Source organism: Triplophysa dalaica, chromosome 4 (assembly GCF_015846415.1).
Source record: "Triplophysa dalaica isolate WHDGS20190420 chromosome 4, ASM1584641v1, whole genome shotgun sequence".
Taxonomy (NCBI): Eukaryota; Metazoa; Chordata; class Actinopteri; order Cypriniformes; family Nemacheilidae; genus Triplophysa; species Triplophysa dalaica.
Genome location: NC_079545.1, coordinates 457,513 through 476,911, shown reverse-complemented (window position 1 = coordinate 476,911; position 19,399 = coordinate 457,513). Strand labels below are relative to the sequence as shown.

The window sequence follows — 19,399 nt, the reverse complement described above, 5'->3', positions numbered from 1 at the left end:
ATTTCACCTTCTTTATTAAGAGTAAGCTTCTCTAGTGTATTTTGTTCACAAAATACATGTGTTACTTCTGTAACGTTTGGAGGTAGACACTTCAGTTTCTGGGGAAGGAATTGTGAAATGTCCTACAATAACAGAGACACCAGTAACATAAAATATAAATCCTCACATTCACACTTGTGCCATAATGAATAGTTCAGTACATTTATCTTTTTAACTTTGTCAGCACACAGATCGTTTCACTTCATCATGTGCTTCATCCTCATTAATAAAGGTAATCTAAATGATAACTAATGTTAGCAGGATATGTTCATCCACTGTGGGGGCACACACACTCATAATACACATCATATTACATTACTGTAATATTTACCTTACTTCAGTATACTACAGTAAATGTGTGTACTATATAGTCGTTCAACTTGTGCATTAACTCAATCAGCAGTGTTTCTGAAACCGTTCTCTCTTGTGTAGACAGCAGATACAGTTTTACTCCGTGGCTGAAATACATTTTTGTGTTACTAATATTTGCGCATAATTATTTCCTAAGAAACCTACGGAACTCCCTCTATCCATGTTGAACGCGATTGGTTTAGCGATCCTGACGTCACTCATTCATGTGCACGCGCGCACAAACTAATCTTAGCTTCAGGATCAAAGCTTGAGTTGACAAAGAAACTCCTGGAGCTGCTTCATGATACCAACAAAGCTTGATCACGTTGGTTTGGTTTTGACAACCCAAAACTAATCCTGTAACCCAGAGTTTGTTCAACTACCATCATGGCCCCTGGTTTACAGCTGTCATCAAACACAATGTACGCTTTACCTTCACATTACAATATGAGAACAAGTGTACATATATCTATTGGGTTTAAGACTTTTTATGAGAAGAGAGACACGTGTGATGATTTAGATCTTCATTAAGTTTGAGTGACATGATGTGACTGTGCATTAGAGTTTCTATTAAAGGATGACCGTACGACCGAAGGTATAACGATATAATGAGATTAAATCTGTGAGATATCTGATTCATTCTATTATAATTAGAGCTGAATGATTAAAGATCAGAATAGATGTGTTCTATTGCTCAATGTGAGTGTTAGTGAGTGACCCCTCACATCATTATTCATTCTCATGATGACTAAAGATTAAAGATCATCATGTTCATCTTCACAAGAGAAACTTTGCAGAACTTTGTGCAGAACACTTCATGGCAGAACAAACCCAACACACATGTCTGATGATCCTTCAGCTGATGTCTGAAAAAGAACATTTAAAACATTGGGAATCTTCTGTCAGCTGGATTGACAGTAATATACTGTAAAATTACAGTATATAAGGATGTGCACTGTAAAACTTTGCAGTTATTTTGCAGCAGGCTTGCCAGTAATTTACTGTAGATTTAATTTACTATTTAGTTTTAAACATAAGCTTACCTAGTTCTTAAATTTTCTTTCATAAAACAAGACTTAATATATCAGGTCATTTTTCGGTATATTGAAAGTATCGTAATTTAAGAACTTTTCAATATTTTAACTAGAAAACAAAAATGCTTAGGAAGAATGTCATTTTGTATTGTAATGCCAGTAACAAGACTAGTCTCTTATTGCTCATTTTGAATCTCAAAAGTCAAAGTGTATTCATTTTTATTTCAACTCAAATTAAAAACAGTACTAGGAAAACATGATCAAATCTGCAGTAAGTTACTGGCAAACCTCCTGCAAAATTACAGAAAAGTTTTACAGTGGATGTTTTAAAAAGTTTTACAGTGGATGTCTTTTTCTGTAATTTTATAGTTTCTCACCTTATTTAAAAAAGAAACGGTAAAAAATAAGATCTTAACTGGCAGATGAGCACAGCTGGGGTGACAGAAATAAATAAAAAATAACTAATCCCTGTGATATCACATGTTTTTATTTTTTGTAATTTTAAGAAGACATAAAACTATATAATAAAAGCAGTAAAATGTATTTTACGTGGAAAATTTGTTAAAATAAAAGAACAGAAAAATTCTGTATAATTATGTTTTTTTCAGAGACTCATTGCTGCAGTTTTGTTGTTTTTCAAAACAAGAGTGTGTCCAAGAAGAATAAGAGTTCTCAATTCCTAATTTTATGTATAGACCTATCAAGACACACTGTTCACATCTCTTCTGAAACTGTCGTTTCTGAGACACAGATCATCATCTGTTCATTTGCTCTTAATTTCATCTCATTGATGTCTATGAGAGATTACTGAGATCTCATCTGATCCAGATGTTAATAGAGCAAAGACATGATGTTACTGTTGTTCTGTGTAAAGATTCCTCAGTGTGTGTCAATTCTCATCTGTGATCTGATCTAATGCCTGATCACGGGTCAGTAATGACACACGGACCACATCTATTGACCTCATCAGGTCATGTCATTAACATTAATGTGATTTAACGGTTAATAATGTCACATTATCATGCGGTGAAGAGTGCGAAGGTGTATAAAAGAGTCTCGCGCCGCAGCACAGAAGTGAACATTGAGTCTTCAGATCTGAATGGCTGTTTTCTCTCTCGGTCTCAGTGAGTCTCAGTGCTCCATCATCATCCCTCTGTGTGTGTGTGGATCACATGAGTCTATACTGTCTCTCTCTCTCTCTCTCTTACAGGTATGTCTGCAGGTCTGTTATCAGTCTTGTGTGTGCTGTCTGTCTGCTCAGCCTGTTACATCTCTAACTGCCCCATCGGAGGAAAAAGAGCCCTTCAGGATTTCCCCGCTCGACAGGTTTGTTTACTAACACGTACTCTCTGGTCCTGTGATGTCAGAGGTCAAAGAGTCTTCACGTCTCTCTCTCTGTGTGTAGTGTATGTCCTGTGGTCCTGATGATCGCGGTCGGTGTTTTGGTCCCAGTATCTGCTGTGGTGAAGGCATGGGCTGTTTGATGGGCTCTCCAGAGACCCTTCACTGTCTGGAGGAAGACTTCTTACCTTCTCCATGTGAGGTGGGAGGAAAAGCGTGCGGTTACGAGGGACGCTGCGCTGCTCCAGGAGTCTGCTGTGACTCAGGTCAGATTCACAGGATTTCATCATATCCATTCAATAGATTTGAGCTAGAATGACAAACATTTAAAAGATGATTCAGCCAAAAACACATCCACTTCTGTCCTCTTTTGTTCTCTCTTGTGTGGTATTAAAACTTCTATGTGAGTCTTTCTTCAGTGGAACACAAATGAAGATAGTTTGAGAAATGTCTCAGTGGTTTTGTGTTCATGCAGTGGAAGTCAATGGTGTTCAGTGATGTTTGATTATCAACATACTTCAAAATATCTTCTTTTGTGTTCTGAAGAACAACTAAACTCATACAAGTTTGACATGACATGAGAAAATCATTTTGGTTTTTGTCAGATTTAGTTGACATGACTTCACTCGTTTGTTCTGTGTCTTAACAACCTCTAAGAATGTATTGATCGTTTTTATTACTAATCAATGAGATCGTGAAATAACAGCGGCCGTGCACATTTCTATTGTCAAATATTATTGTATTAATGAGTTATTGAAGCATAGTCTATTGAACATGCAATGACAATGATTCAAAAGTCCCATATTAATACACATGATACATGTGTGTGTAGTAAATTAAGTGTTGTTGCGTTGTTGTTCAGACGGCTGTAGTTTGGATCAGTCTTGTGCGTACATCGACGGTGACGGTACGGCCGCCGGACACCAAGACCTCCTACTGAAACTCCTGCGCCTGTCAAACCACGCCCACCCCTACAGACCCCACCAATGACGTCATGCAGAAAGATTCTTCAACACCGTCCACCTTTCGTAAATGAACTTTGTATTGCCAGTAGATGATGTATTTGGCTACAACACACACAGTAATATGATGATTGTACATGTGTGCAAATACAGTATTAAAGTCTGACAGGATTCATCTGTGTCGCTGACCTTCATCGCACACACACTCACACACACACACACACTTCAATCATTCAGAACGGTTTTTAAATTTCCAGTCTTCTATCTGGACAAAGGTCACATGTTAAGTTCAGATCTGCAGGAGAAATGAAAATGAGCAGGTGTGTTATATTTTATTCAGATGTTTAGAGCTCTGAAACACTTATTATATACTACATATCAAATATGTTCACAACCACATTGTCACTGTCGTCAGGAATCCAAGAGCAGGCCGCAGTGTGGGACAAAAAAGACTTTAATAAAAAAACACAAAGCAAAAGCCAACGATGGGGTTAACATGAACGGCACAGAAACAGAACAGAAACAAAAACTCTACCCACATGGGGGCAAAAAACAAGAGAACAAGATACTAAATGAAACTTAACGTGAGTGGGACTAGACTAAAGAAACACAGCAACAAGACTGGGAGTAATCCACAGTGTACCGCACAAGGCAACACAAACAAAGCATGGAAGCAAAACAATTGAGCGCAGGACAGCAAACACAAGGGCATTAAATAAGGAGACTAACAAGGAAGATAACGATGGGCAGGTGTCGGGAATGAAACACTGATGGAAGTTAAACGAGGAAACAAGAGGGGCGGGGTCAAAGATGAGCGTATGTTGTGCCAGAACAAACAATAATATGTCTCTCCACACTTAACACATGACCCTGTCATGATCCTGACACTGCTGCAAGATAAGAAGAGACAGAATGATGACAACATATAAAATACCTTCCCAATAACATGATTTCAAGAGAATGCATCCCATAATCATTTATCCAGGGATCAGCTCTAGTTCTGTATAGTTCACTTATTAAATGAGTTTTTATACCACAGACAACAGAAAAGACAAAGTCCAAACGTTCAACTCCACTAAAACTTTATACACCAATAAAACCTAAAAGACTTTTGCCTTCAAACACACACACACACACACACAGTTTATTCCCATTTTAGACTGTGAGATTAAATGCACAGATATTCATCATATGCTGTGAGTTAGATAAGTAGCAAAATGATTAGAGGGCAATTCTGTGAAAATATGATGTTTTGACCACAAGTTGTTACTCTACTCACAGCACTGATGTCAACGTTTGGTGGTCCAGAGACCCATGTCAGGTCTCTCTTCAAGTTTTAAAGCATTTCATTTATTTTTAGTGCATGATTTTTCATAGTCTGATAAGTGCTTTTTTCAGGAATGTCATCTCCTTGACAGTTCATATTCCTCATGAAGAAGATTCAAATAAAGAAACTGTTTTTATGTTCTATTAAGATACATTCCACCTCTATTAGTTGGGTATAATTGCTTCAGGTTTGTGCATTTTAAATCACAGAAATCCTACAAAGTTGATCGTCTCCCAAAAATCGTATAGCTCATGTTCATTTCCCTTTTTAAATAGAAAACTTGTGCATAGACTGATATTTTTTTGACGTTTAAACTCTATCAACAAGTGTTCAGTAAAATATAATCAAATGGTTGAGAAATGTTGTGTTTTTACATCACGTCCATACAACTCGAATTGCCCTAGAAACAAGAAATCCTCTCATTCAGTCAAGAAGGCCATTTCACACTTGCCGAAACATTCACAACAACAGATGAATGAATCATTATGGTCCACATCCAAACATGAATCAGACACATGAAACTCTTTTGATATGTGTCATCTGAACTTAATTCTATTCAGTTTTATTGCTAGAGCGCTTCCCACACAAAACACATCTGTAGAACAAACATAAGAGAAATCAAAGTGTAATTGATGTCTTAAAGATATGTTTTTGATAAACACTTTGACATTCATTCTTTCGCCTCTGATGTGTAAAACATTTGTCCACGCTGTCTCACTGAGGCGATGAGCTCGATATGTCGTCTCAGTTTAGACTCCCAGTCTTCTGATTTCTCCAGAACTTCATACCGGGTCTCCAGCGTCTCTAATGCCAGCAGAGCTTCAGGGAGGTTAAGAGTCAAACCGGCCCGATGCACCGCCTCCTGAAACTTGGCTGGTGATGCTGTCGCTATGCAACACCTAAAAGAGGAATTCATTCATATAAATAAAATAAATGATCATCAGTGACATCATGAGTTCAGTATAAAGCGTAACCTGTTGAGTCCAGCGGTGACGGGACAGTCATAGTGATGGCAGACAGCCACAGCGGTGTGAGGACAGATGAGATAATCATTCTCCTGAAAACATCTCGTCATAGTGTGAAGAATTCCCTCATCGGTCACAGAACCCGACGACAACACTTCACTCACCTACACACACACACACACACACATGATCAACAGCTGAACACAACCTTCACACGTCGTGTCGTGTGTGTGATACCTGGCGATGAAGCGTCACAGGAAGAGAGAGTCTGTGTGTCTTCTGAAACTCCTCCATCAAACTCTGAACCATTGGCGCATCTCCAGCAGACAGAAGCCAGAAGATTCTCTCCAGATTATACGGATCCTGTCGAGTGTCCCGACACAGTTTACACAGCAGCACATGAAAACACGTGATGTAATAACAATCACAGCTCGCAGCGGCACCTGAATGTCGATGGCAGGAGCGAGAGTTTGCACGACATCACTCGCCATCGAGAAATCTCCGCTCTGAACCGTCCGGTGAACGATGTCATTGGTGTTCACCATGGCGACGAGCCGCAGGGGAACACCCATCATCTTCATGATACATCCGGCTACATCACACACAGTTCAGTTAAATACTGCTCAACATCTACCTGTATATTACATGTACATTACATTTAGTCACTTAGAAGACCGATTTACAAGTGAGGTAAACAATGGAAGCAATTGGAACAACAAAAAGCATAAAATTAAGATTTACTGTCGTAGATATTTCTGTGCAGTCAAAACAAAGCATATGTTTAGAAACAACATTTATTTCTGGAGCTTTATAACGTTCTTAAAAGGTCACAAATTCCTCCTTAGTTTTTTTTGTAAATGAGAAATATATTTGATTTCTTTAGTTTGATTGAGAGGTGAAGTCTAAGCAGGACGGCACACCTGTTATATTCCCGGCTCCTCCTGTAGGCACAAGCACCTCAAGCACAGGCAGCGTGTCGTCTGCGTCTGCGTTCGGCTGCAGCGCACTGAGCTGCAGGTATGCGAACAGAAAATGAGGCAACTGCAGCAGAATCCTGGACCAGTTGACAGAGTTCAGACTCATGAGACCGTGACGCTTCACCAAATCTGAATCAGCAAACACTTTCCTCAAGGGAACGTCAATGTCATCAGACGTCCCGTCCGCTGCCAAACAAACACGACACACTGCTTGAAAACTCGGTTCAACTTTTATTCTGTTTTACAAACTTTGTGATAAGATGTCCTTTACCTGCAAACACATGAACGTTGTCTGCTATGCTGGCAGTCATCTGTCTCTCCTGAACAGCAGTGATGCGTCCGCGGGGAAACACGACCACAATGTCCACATCGCTGACACCAAACACACTTCTGATGGCCGAGCTGCCCGTGTCGCCTGATGTTCCTGAGAGACCACAGCGATCAAACTCGTTCCTCTCATTTCATCCATCAGCCTCTTTAAGAGACGCATCATTTCTTACCTACGAGTATCGTGGCCCGTTTCTTCTCCTTATGCAGAAAGTATTTCAGGAACTGCCCCGTGCAGGACATGGCCAGATCTTTAAACGACAGAGTCTCTCCATGAAATAATTCCAGAATGGACAGAGAGTCTCGGAGTGAAACTATTCTCACTGTTTCTGGTATAGAGAACTTAGACAAGGCCTCTGAAATCAACTCTATAAAGAGAGAAAGTACAAACACTGAAATCCTCGTGTCATACCTGATTCTTTCCTCTTCAGAACACAAAAGAAGATATTTTGAAGAATGTCGAAAACCAAAGACTGGACCTCATTGACTTCCATTTTATGAACACAAAACCACTGAGATATTTCTCAATATATCTTCTTTTGTGTTCCACTGAAGAAAGAATCGCAGACACACATGATGACAGAATTGCGTTTTTTAAGTGAACTGTCCCTTTAAGAGCTCGCGAGGAGCGCACAGTCTCACCCTGCAGGTGTTGTTTTGGGATTTCATGTTCAGGTATGAAGAGAGAACAGATCTCACACATCAGCTGCTGATAGGACAGGTGTCTCCAGGATCTCAGGGTGTCGGGAGACAGTGTTGGGATGGTCTCTGGCATGAACATTCCTCCATCAGGCGCGTAACCCGAGAAGAGCACATCTCTGAAAGCGCGCCCGTGAGCGCCACCGCGCGTGCTGCAGTACCGCATCGCACCTGTGCAGCTGACCGAACACACCTCAAATAAAACCACGATCTCTGAACTCCTATATAACAATATAGACAAGTTTATAAATCACGTGTCAGCTTTATTCGTTAAGTTATTAAACAAAGTGATAATAATGTACACGATCTCTAAATACCTGAGACGGGATGTTTTCAGTCTGTGGACTCCGAGGTGAATTCTGACGTCATGAACAGCTCCAGACAGACTTTAATCCGGATCATGGTCCAGATGCAGTTTATCTCCACTTGTTTACAGGACAGCAGACGAGCGGAGACGGAAACGAGTCAATATTTGTAGGAAATGTAGTTCAATTGGCAAAAGAATGAAATACTGCTGAGCAATCATGACAAACATCTAGTGCACTCAATAGTGCGCTCGTCATGTCGCGCATGGGCTCTTCTTTTGATGAAGGCTGTTGTGACAGTTTTGTCAAATAATCAAAATTGCGTTTGAACGTTTTGAATGTCTTTCATCGGACTCGATGCGAAACTTTGCGCTCGAGCGCCGCCTGTAGGATTTAGGAGCTCGTGTCTCATATCATCACGTGACGCGCGCAGACATGCGCTAGAATGATAAATCATTTATAGACTTCAGCAAACAAACAGAAAAACAACATTGTTTATGCTCATTGACATACAGATCATTGTCTAGTTGTTCTGCTGAAATTAAGTTTCCCACTAATTTAACAGTACTATAGTTTTACTATATAAATATTATAAAAAGCTACAGAAATATCATAAATACTATAATAATTATACAATATAATAAATACTATCATGGGCGTAAGTTTGATTTTGAAATTGGTGGGGACAGAGCAGAGCCGACTTATTTAAACAATATAATAATTGAACAATGCTTACATTTTTTTATTTGAAATAGTTTTCTACACTGATTTTCATGGTTGTCTCTCTCATTGTTTAGTCTATTGCTGTCTACAGCAGGATCAGTTTCCTTAGAAACACACCAGAATACACAACTAGCTACTTTTTATAAACATTACATACGTATTCATGCCTACATTATTAAAACTACTGTGTGACTGAGTGCTCAGACCTCTTTAACAGTGCGACCTTAATATAATGCACAACAAAAAACATAATAAGCCTAATAACCTGTGACCCCGTCTCTGCCTGTTCACCTGAGCTACAGCTGCGATCTGTCACCTAATAAAATGACACTTTTGGTGTTGCATGGTGTCTGAACAATTCAAAGCTCTCTATTTAAACACACAATAAGACAATACACTCTAAACAAAGCGATTGCGAAACAAAGCGAAACCCAGCGTTGGGTTATTTTAACCCAGCCATTTGGGTTAAATCTTTGACCTAACATGCTGGGTTGTTTTATTTACATCAACTATTACATTGCTGGTTTAAAACAAACCCAAAATGTTTGAAAATAATAATAATAAAATCACAGAATTACTTGAGGCACTAGTAAGAATCAAAAGTTGAAGTTTTATTAAGGATCGAAATGCAAGACAAAAGGATTTCATAAAAACTTGCAATATTTTAATGCTCAATGAACAATAAAAGGGCATATAAAACACTTTGCTGCAATTTATGTTTATACACATTAAGAAAAATAAACATCATTAAATTACATAAGTATAGATTTTAACATATACATAAAGTCGCACAAGAAAATATAAATAGTTCAACAACTTTCCACTTCGAAACTCATAACTGTTTACAAAATACAGTTAAAAAAGTGACACGAGTAAAATGCTTTAGGGCAATTCCAGCATTATGGATGTGACAAAAACACTCAGAGAATGTATTTGTTACCAATATACTGAACCCTTTATTTTTATTTTACTAAACCCTTGTTGATAGAACTGCACTAATATGATAAAATATCAGTCTATGCACAAGTTTTCTATTTTAAAGAAAGGAAATAAAAAAGCGTTATGGATGTGAAAAAGGGACACCGTATTCGGAAGGCAACAAACTTTGTAGGATTTCTGTGAACTAAAATGTACAAACCTGAAGCAATAATACCTTAACTTAAAGAGAGACCTCACACAGGTAATTGAACCACCACTTGTTGATAAGGTGCAGTTAGTGCAGTAAAACCTTTGGTAAAAACTTTTTTCATGGTGTTGGTTGACATTTGCAAGCAATGTATTAGTCCGAGAACTTTCCTCTTTATATAAAATCACAATTTATTCCAGTACTGCTTAACCTGACGTATCCACGGAGCAGTCGTACTGAAGAAGATTCTTTTCCTAGGAGTTTGTAGACAATAGTGTGGTGTGAACTTTTGTAAGTGAATGTTCAGCAGGAGGGTTTCTTTATCAATTTGTTCATCTAAAAAGAGAAAAAGAGACGAGAGAAGAATGTAAGGAAACTGGCCTACCCAGAGCACAATGGATTATAATAAACATGTAAAGAAGTACATTAACATTTTACCTAAATAAAGTTTACTTTTAAGCTTGGTATCAGGACATCCAAGTTCCAGTCTACTGTCTCCTGAATATAATGATCCATTAATATTAGCTGTTATTCTGCAACCTGTCGTGTCAGTGGGGGGGGGGGGGGGGGGGGAGTGGGATCTAGTACAGAAAGTGAAATACAGTCTTAAAAAAATAATATTATAAACGTTAACACAACTCTCAACTAATTCTACACACTCGGGAATACGTAGAAGAACCAATATTTATACCCAAAAAGATACCCAAAATTAATTATATCGCACGGTTAACCACTAACATTTTAAGAGCCAGCGGGTATTCCCGAAGCAATAGAGCCGCTCTCACGGAGCCACGACCGCTAATAGCCTGAAGCTCACACCTCCAACAGCGTCTTAACAAATTCTAAAGAGGCGTTATGTTTATATATAAATCACGTATTTGAGTTCTTAACGACTACATTCTCGTCTAAAAGACTCTTAAAACTAAGTTCCGTCAGCGAACATTAGTGGTATTTATAAAAGAAAATGAGCTGGATGTTTGCTTTTTACACGACGCTCTCTCGTGTCTAATATCAAGATGCGTAAGTTACTGAACTAAATGACTCACACGAGTTAGAAATTTCAAAGGGTAATGATGCCCAAAAAGGAAGTTTAAATGATTAAAAAGATGTAAATTAGAACAACGTGGGCATAAGGTTACAGACTAGCTAACGAAGCTAGATTGTAACGTTACTGTTTAGGAGCCCGGCGTGAAGCGGAGGGATCTTAAATCAGCCTGAAGGGGTTTTATTCGCTATAACAACCACCTCGCTATACATTATCCCGCTTATTACATGGCTACCTACCAAATAAATAAATAATTTGACACAACATATTGATTTAAAAGGGAGTTTATTGATTTAAAAACTATTTATATTGCTTCCGCTAAAGAAATAGTCCGTTCGGTCTCTACTGTTAGAATCCTACGTCCATGGCAACGCTCTGTTTTTCATGACAACGGTCTGTTATACTAAGATTAGTGCTGCATTACACGTGCCAATATGAATAAGTCTACCTAATGTCTGCGATTGTTGCTGAACATTTGCTAACGACATGTTTTAAGCATATTCACACAGGCGTGACAGTATTAGTCAGTCAGTTTCACGACTAGTAATGCTCATGAAGTATTAATGCCAAGCACTAAAGTGCAACGTCTCCCTTACTTCCCGTTAAAACACTACTTCGTTTAATTTAATACCAATAAAAGCCGTACATACCAGCAACATGCTCTTCATCGACCCCGTGTGCTGTCGGCGTTGTTTTGAAACCGTTTGGAGCACGTCACTCACGAAGGTGCTGCGTGTCAGCTTAACCAATGAAAAGTGTAGCAGCAACAGCACGCTGCGGCTGCACGCTTGTGCGTGCTGCGTAAGGATGCGTTCACGTCCGCTGGGAGATTTGGGAAATGTTTGTAAAATCTAATAGTGTAATATTTTCAGCGGGGTGGCAACAGGGGTGGCAAGGACTTCGTCTCCCAACAAAATGACCCAACACTGAGAAAATAACCCACCAAAATGACCCAACACTAAGAAAATAACCCACCAAAATGACCCAACACTAAGAAAATAACCCACCAAAATGACCCAACACTAAGAAAATAACCCACCAAAATGACCCAACACTAAGAAAATAACCCACCAAAATGACCCAACACTAAGAAAATAACCCACCAAAATGACCCAACACTGAGAAAATAACCCACCAAAATGACCCAACACTGAGAAAATAACCCACCAAAATGACCCAACACTGAGAAAATAACCCACCAAAATGACCCAACACTAAGAAAATAACCCACCAAAATGACCCAACACTAAGAAAATAACCCACCAAAATGACCCAACACTAAGAAAATAACCCACCAAAATGACCCAACACTAAGAAAATAACCCACCAAAATGACCCAACACTAAGAAAATAACCCACCAAAATGACCCAACACTAAGAAAATAACCCACCAAAATGACCCAACACTGAGAAAATAACCCACCAAAATGACCCAACACTGAGAAAATAACCCACCAAAATGACCCAACACTGAGAAAATAACCCACCAAAATGACCCAACACTAAGAAAATAACCCACCAAAATGACCCAACACTAAGAAAATAACCCACCAAAATGACCCAACACTAAGAAAATAACCCACCAAAATGACCCAACACTAAGAAAATAACCCACCAAAATGACCCAACACTGAGAAAATAACCCACCAAAATGACCCAACACTGAGAAAATAACCCACCAAAATGACCCAACACTGAGAAAATAACCCACCAAAATGACCCAACACTAAGAAAATAACCCACCAAAATGACCCAACACTAAGAAAATAACCCACCAAAATGACCCAACACTAAGAAAATAACCCACCAAAATGACCCAACACTAAGAAAATAACCCACCAAAATGACCCAACACTAAGAAAATAACCCACCAAAATGACCCAACACTAAGAAAATAACCCACCAAAATGACCCAACACTAAGAAAATAACCCACCAAAATGACCCAACACTAAGAAAATAACCCACCAAAATGACCCAACACTGAGAAAATAACCCACCAAAATGACCCAACACTGAGAAAATAACCCACCAAAATGACCCAACACTAAGAAAATAACCCAACAAAATGACCCAACACTAAGAAAATAACCCACCAAAATGACCCAACACTAAGAAAATAACCCACCAAAATGACCCAACACTAAGAAAATAACCCACCAAAATGACCCAACACTGAGAAAATAACCCACCAAAATGACCCAACACTGAGAAAATAACCCACCAAAATGACCCAACACTAAGAAAATAACCCACCAAAATGACCCAACACTAAGAAAATAACCCACCAAAATGACCCAACACTAAGAAAATAACCCACCAAAATGACCCAACACTAAGAAAATAACCCACCAAAATGACCCAACACTAAGAAAATAACCCACCAAAATGACCCAACACTGAGAAAATAACCCACCAAAATGACCCAACACTGAGAAAATAACCCACCAAAATGACCCAACACTGAGAAAATAACCCACCAAAATGACCCAACACTAAGAAAATAACCCACCAAAATGACCCAACACTAAGAAAATAACCCACCAAAATGACCCAACACTAAGAAAATAACCCACCAAAATGACCCAACACTAAGAAAATAACCCACCAAAATGACCCAACACTAAGAAAATAACCCACCAAAATGACCCAACACTAAGAAAATAACCCACCAAAATGACCCAACACTGAGAAAATAACCCACCAAAATGACCCAACACTGAGAAAATAACCCACCAAAATGACCCAACACTAAGAAAATAACCCACCAAAATGACCCAACACTAAGAAAATAACCCACCAAAATGACCCAACACTAAGAAAATAACCCACCAAAATGACCCAACACTAAGAAAATAACCCACCAAAATGACCCAACACTAAGAAAATAACCCACCAAAATGACCCAACACTAAGAAAATAACCCACCAAAATGACCCAACACTAAGAAAATAACCCACCAAAATGACCCAAAACTAAGAAAATAACCCACCAAAATGACCCAACACTGAGAAAATAACCCACCAAAATGACCCAACACTGAGAAAATAACCCACCAAAATGACCCAACACTGAGAAAATAACCCACCAAAATGACCCAAAACTAAGAAAATAACCCACCAAAATGACCCAACACTAAGAAAATAACCCACCAAAATGACCCAACACTAAGAAAATAACCCACCAAAATGACCCAACACTAAGAAAATAACCCACCAAAATGACCCAACACTAAGAAAATAACCCACCAAAATGACCCAACACTAAGAAAATAACCCACCAAAATGACCCAACACTGAGAAAATAACCCAACAAAATGACCCAACACTAAGAAAATAACCCACCAAAATGACCCAACACTAAGAAAATAACCCACCAAAATGACCCAACACTAAGAAAATAACCCACCAAAATGACCCAACACTGAGAAAATAACCCACCAAAATGACCCAACACTAAGAAAATAACCCACCAAAATAACCCACCAAAATGACCCAACACTGAGAAAATAACCCACCAAAATGACCCAACACTAAGAAAATAACCCACCAAAATAACCCACCAAAATGACCCAACACTAAGAAAATAACCCACCAAAATAACCCACCAAAATGACCAAACTCTGAGAAAATAACCCACCAAAATGACCCAACACTGAGAAAATAACCCACCAAAATAACCCACCAAAATGACCCAACACTGAGAAAATAACCCACCAAAATGACCCAACACTGAGAAAATAACCCACCAAAATGACCCAACACTAAGAAAATAACCCACCAAAATGACCCAACACTAAGAAAATAACCCACCAAAATGACCCAACACTAAGAAAATAACCCACCAAAATGACCCAACACTGAGAAAATAACCCACCAAAATGACACAACACTGAGAAAATAACCCAACAAAATGACCCAACACTGAGAAAATAACCCACCAAAATGACCCAACACTAAGAAAATAACCCACCAAAATGACCCAACACTAAGAAAATAACCCACCAAAATGACCCAACACTAAGAAAATAACCCACCAAAATGACCCAACACTAAGAAAATAACCCACCAAAATGACCCAACACTAAGAAAATAACCCACCAAAATGACCCAACACTAAGAAAATAACCCACCAAAATGACCCAACACTAAGAAAATAACCCACCAAAATGACCCAACACTAAGAAAATAACCCACCAAAATGACCCAACACTGAGAAAATAACCCACCAAAATGACCCAACACTAAGAAAATAACCCAACAAAATGACCCAACACTAAGAAAATAACCCACCAAAATGACCCAACACTAAGAAAATAACCCACCAAAATGACCCAACACTAAGAAAATAACCCACCAAAATGACCCAACACTGAGAAAATAACCCACCAAAATGACCCAACACTGAGAAAATAACCCACCAAAATGACCCAACACTGAGAAAATAACCCACCAAAATGACCCAACACTAAGAAAATAACCCAACAAAATGACCCAACACTAAGAAAATAACCCACCAAAATGACCCAACACTAAGAAAATTAACCCACCAAAATGACCCAACACTAAGAAAATAACCCACCAAAATGACCCAACACTGAGAAAATAACCCACCAAAATGACCCAACACTGAGAAAATAACCCACCAAAATGACCCAACACTAAGAAAATAACCCAACAAAATGACCCAACAGGCTCAACCCAGCTGTTGGGTTTAACAAATAACCCAGCACTATAGATTCTTAACCTAACATGTATAACAGTACTGAATTTAACAAATAACATACTATGCCATTGTTTGACCTCACCTGTGACCCTGCCACCTCCACACAACATGATAGGAGTGCTTCTGTCACCTGACCTAACAAAAAATAAAGCATGAATGCTGTCCACATGAACATTTAAGGGTTAGACATGTAGTATAGTGAACTATAATCATTACAGATGCACTCAATTAAGAAAGTGTTAAAGTTGCTAACTTTGCTTTGTTTTATATTTATATAAGGTTCATGATATAGATTTTATATATCCGAAGAAATAACGCTCACACTGCTGAACAAATCACTAACAGTTAGACAGAAACATAGTTTGGATCATAATTTGGAAAAAATAGTTAATAAAGGCACATGAAACAGTCGATTGTCATGATATTCAACTATATTTAGTTATCCTCATAGATCTAAACAAGTAAGAGAGTGGCGGGACTCAAGAAAGGATAAACCAATCTGATTAGCGACATGAGCTACGGAGGTGGGACTAATGGTAGAAAATAAAATGTATTCATTTGTGTACCATAAACAGCGCTATTTTTCCAGAATGCGGTTGAAAATATTTTTTTATGTCAATTAAAATGCATTTTGCAGGTTACTTTTTTTAAAATGAATTTATAACCTTTAAAGTGAATGCCGGATATAAAAAAAATTCAAGACATGACTGCACAATTTTATTAGAAGCGACACCATAGCTGCGTCCCAAATCGCGCACGTATGCACTATTCTCCGCCATTTGTAGTATAAATAGTGCGAGTAGTACGTTCACATCCTCAAAAAAGAAGTGCACTGGAAGTACCCGGATGATGCACTTTTTCGACCGAAAATATGAAGTGTGGAACTGTGGATACTTCACGCAGTTACGCTTACGTAGCGGAAGGGAGGCGGGGCTTATCAGACGCTGCTCGAGCAAAACTCTTGTGCAGAGTGATAACGCTTCAATCTGATGATGACTAAAGTAATGATGGACAAAACACATGAAAACTACATTAAATGAACAATGCACAAGTATATTTGTCTTTAGTGCCGGCCGGAGCCTCTTGGGGGCCCTAAGCAGAATTTGATTTGGGGGCCCCCCTCCCAGCACGCGGAGTCACCTGTGCTTGAAGATTATTGACACAAATGTCACGCTATAATGTTACATTATAAATGAATGCAGTTAGGTTATGTATTAATACAAAATAATTAAATAAAAATCCTCAATACGTTACTTAAATAAAAGACTTAACTCTTAAACTTCTGAATACAAACTGTCACAAAACAAGAAATAAAAAATTTGCAAATGTGCAAATGTAAATTAAATGTGCAATCTTTTAAATAAAACCAAAATAGAAAAACATTCATATAATCAAAAATAGAATGTTACAAAAAAATAGATACTTAAATAATGAAAGCAAACATAAGAACACCAAGGGTTCAACAATGACAATTGTACAACAATGACCTCAAAATCGTTCCTTCCTAGCTTTTCTGGAGGCAAAGTCACTGATGACATCATTGTATGGTATTGTTTGGCCAACTTTGTTATTACTGTAATACTAATAAAGAGTATTAAAGAGTTTTTAAAAGTACATAACTAGGGATTTTCAAGGTCTTACTTTGGTTTCTGGAGTGTCCAACAACAAGTTTATTTACATAGAAGCTGTAAAAACACTATTATGTCGTAATTATAGTCAGTTATTCTTACCATACTTCTTGACTGACTCTCAAATGATTCGTTCAACAATTCATCTGTTTAATCCCCTCCTTTCTGCTAGCTTTGTCTCATGTGATTGGTCAGATGGTCTAGTCTGATGTGATTGGTCTATCGCGATTGAGGCTCACGAGGTACAGCTATTGGGGTAGAAGAGAAAAGTTCTCGCGTGCAGTCTTGGCAAAATGTAGGCGGGGACTATATGTAGTGATGTAAATCCGCGGTGGTTGTTGAATCGGACTAGGGATGAGTGATTCCCTTATTTCCAAACCAATAACTTTGTTATTCATTCACCTTTGGATTTACAACTTGGCAGACTACTTACTATTAAACACGGACATTACACACTGCATGAAATGTCATTTTCATGATCTCATGTTATGTACTCTTTAAGGTTTTGGGCGACACTGCGAATAAAAAGAGGCGAGATGCATCTACAGCGAGTGCTGTGGTGCTCACTGAGCCGGAGGTAGATGCGGTCTCTCCACTGGCCCCTCAATCATCTGTGCTTCACTTTGGCTCACAGTGTAACCTCAGACCTTCACATCGTTCATCAGGTAGATTAACATCATATCTATGATTCATTCTACATGCCACCGTCTGTTCACATGATATTTGAGGGTAAATCATTAGTAAACTAGATTTGATATCCATTTTAACACATTATTGCATTAACACATTTAGATTTTGTGACAGAGTGGTTGTTTGGTATTTCAGTAGGCTGGACAGAGGTATGGAAGCACAATTATGTAAAGGTGGGCCTATTTTGATCCTAGCTGTCCAGGCACAGCCCAAGATGGTCAGTGTTGGTACTCAAACAGAAGCACACTGGGTTCTCCTTCCTTGGAATGTACAGCAGGCACGTGTGTTATGGTGAATGAATGACTACTTTAAGGGGTCATATGGTGTGAACACGTGTTTTTCTGTGTGTTTGGTGTGTTATTAGTTGCGCATGAATGTATGAGACACGTAACATTGCAAAAATGAAAGTGTGTGAAGAAAAGATGCGTTCTATCTAAAAGCTAATGCTTAAAACACCTGGTGTAAACACACCCCCACAAATCTACGTCAGTTGGTGGTCTGATGTGTCTAAGACCGCCCAAATGTATACGCAAGTAAGGTGGTGTACCTGTCAGTACAATGAAGAGGAACCTGATGTTCCAAATATGGTCAGAGGCGTTACATTTCTGTCACACGCTTGCAGTATTCCACCAATCACTACACACTGATGAACTGACCAATCAGAGCACACCTCACTTTTCAGAGCCATGAGCTTTGTTCAAAATCTGTGTGTTCCAGAGAGGCGGAGCAAAGAGGAGATACAGACATCCACGGTGTGTGGAAAATACAGCGTTTCTAAACCTTCAATCGTGTTTACACATTGAGTTACATCTAAAACAAACCAGAATACTCATTTTAGCCGTGTCATATGACCTCTTTAAAGTAATGCATTCCAACACAGCAGCCCAACTTTAAATGTGCAGTAAGCAATGCTGTATAAAGATGACTCTTTTGCTTCTTTCTCCCAGCATGTGCATCAGCCCTCATGGAGTCTCTGAGAGTGGAATACTCCGGGTCACCACAGGCTCTTCAAGAACACAGCGCTGTTCTGTCTGAACCTGCTCCTCTTTCCAGATCCCTCCAGAGGATCAACAAGGATCAGGATCTAGTACAGTATTCACGATCTACCAGACATTTAGAGATCGACCGATATGGGT

General features: G+C 38.8%; 2 protein-coding genes across 4 annotated transcripts; one reads left to right on the top strand and one right to left on the bottom strand.

Annotated features, from left to right (window-relative positions):
• The first annotated feature begins 2,514 nt into the window (after window positions 1–2,514).
• On the top strand, window positions 2,515–3,900 carry oxt (oxytocin). Its single transcript, XM_056746208.1, has 4 exons — window positions 2,515–2,548; window positions 2,635–2,750; window positions 2,830–3,031; window positions 3,628–3,900. Exons 1-4 carry the CDS (start codon window positions 2,524–2,526, stop codon window positions 3,753–3,755), a joined length of 471 nt encoding a protein of 156 aa, XP_056602186.1. The 5' UTR covers window positions 2,515–2,523; the 3' UTR covers window positions 3,756–3,900.
• Window positions 3,901–4,046: 146 nt separating this feature from the next.
• thnsl2 (threonine synthase-like 2) lies at window positions 4,047–8,678 on the bottom strand. 3 transcript variants are annotated; one of them, XM_056746163.1, is made up of 9 exons: window positions 8,340–8,678; window positions 7,966–8,201; window positions 7,497–7,691; window positions 7,268–7,420; window positions 6,940–7,182; window positions 6,463–6,611; window positions 6,257–6,382; window positions 6,029–6,183; window positions 4,047–5,953 (listed from the first exon to the last, which is right to left on the bottom strand). In XM_056746163.1, exons 2-9 carry the CDS (start codon window positions 8,186–8,188, stop codon window positions 5,725–5,727), a joined length of 1,473 nt encoding a protein of 490 aa, XP_056602141.1. In that variant the 5' UTR covers window positions 8,189–8,201; window positions 8,340–8,678; the 3' UTR covers window positions 4,047–5,724. The 3 variants fall into 3 exon arrangements, with proteins under 3 accessions (XP_056602141.1, XP_056602139.1, XP_056602140.1); XM_056746161.1 differs by having other exon boundaries at window positions 7,966–8,243; window positions 8,340–8,677; XM_056746162.1 differs by having other exon boundaries at window positions 7,966–8,215; window positions 8,340–8,677.
• Between the last annotated feature and the right edge of the window lie 10,721 nt (window positions 8,679–19,399).

Excerpts from the sequence above, each read along its gene's own strand:
- thnsl2 (XM_056746163.1), bottom strand. The coding sequence starts at position 8,188 with ATGCGGTACTGCAGCACGCGCGGTGGCGCTCACGGGCGCGCTTTCAGA. Across the intron at positions 6,383-6,462 it reads CTCCTGCCATCGACATTCAG|GATCCGTATAATCTGGAGAG; the intron begins GTGCCGCTGCGA and ends GACACTCGACAG. Across the intron at positions 5,954-6,028 it reads GTCACCGCTGGACTCAACAG|GTGTTGCATAGCGACAGCAT; the intron begins GTTACGCTTTAT and ends TTCCTCTTTTAG.
- oxt (XM_056746208.1), top strand. The coding sequence starts at position 2,524 with ATGGCTGTTTTCTCTCTCGGTCTCA. Across the intron at positions 2,549-2,634 it reads TGTTTTCTCTCTCGGTCTCA|GTATGTCTGCAGGTCTGTTA; the intron begins GTGAGTCTCAGT and ends TCTCTCTTACAG. Across the intron at positions 2,751-2,829 it reads AGGATTTCCCCGCTCGACAG|TGTATGTCCTGTGGTCCTGA; the intron begins GTTTGTTTACTA and ends CTCTGTGTGTAG.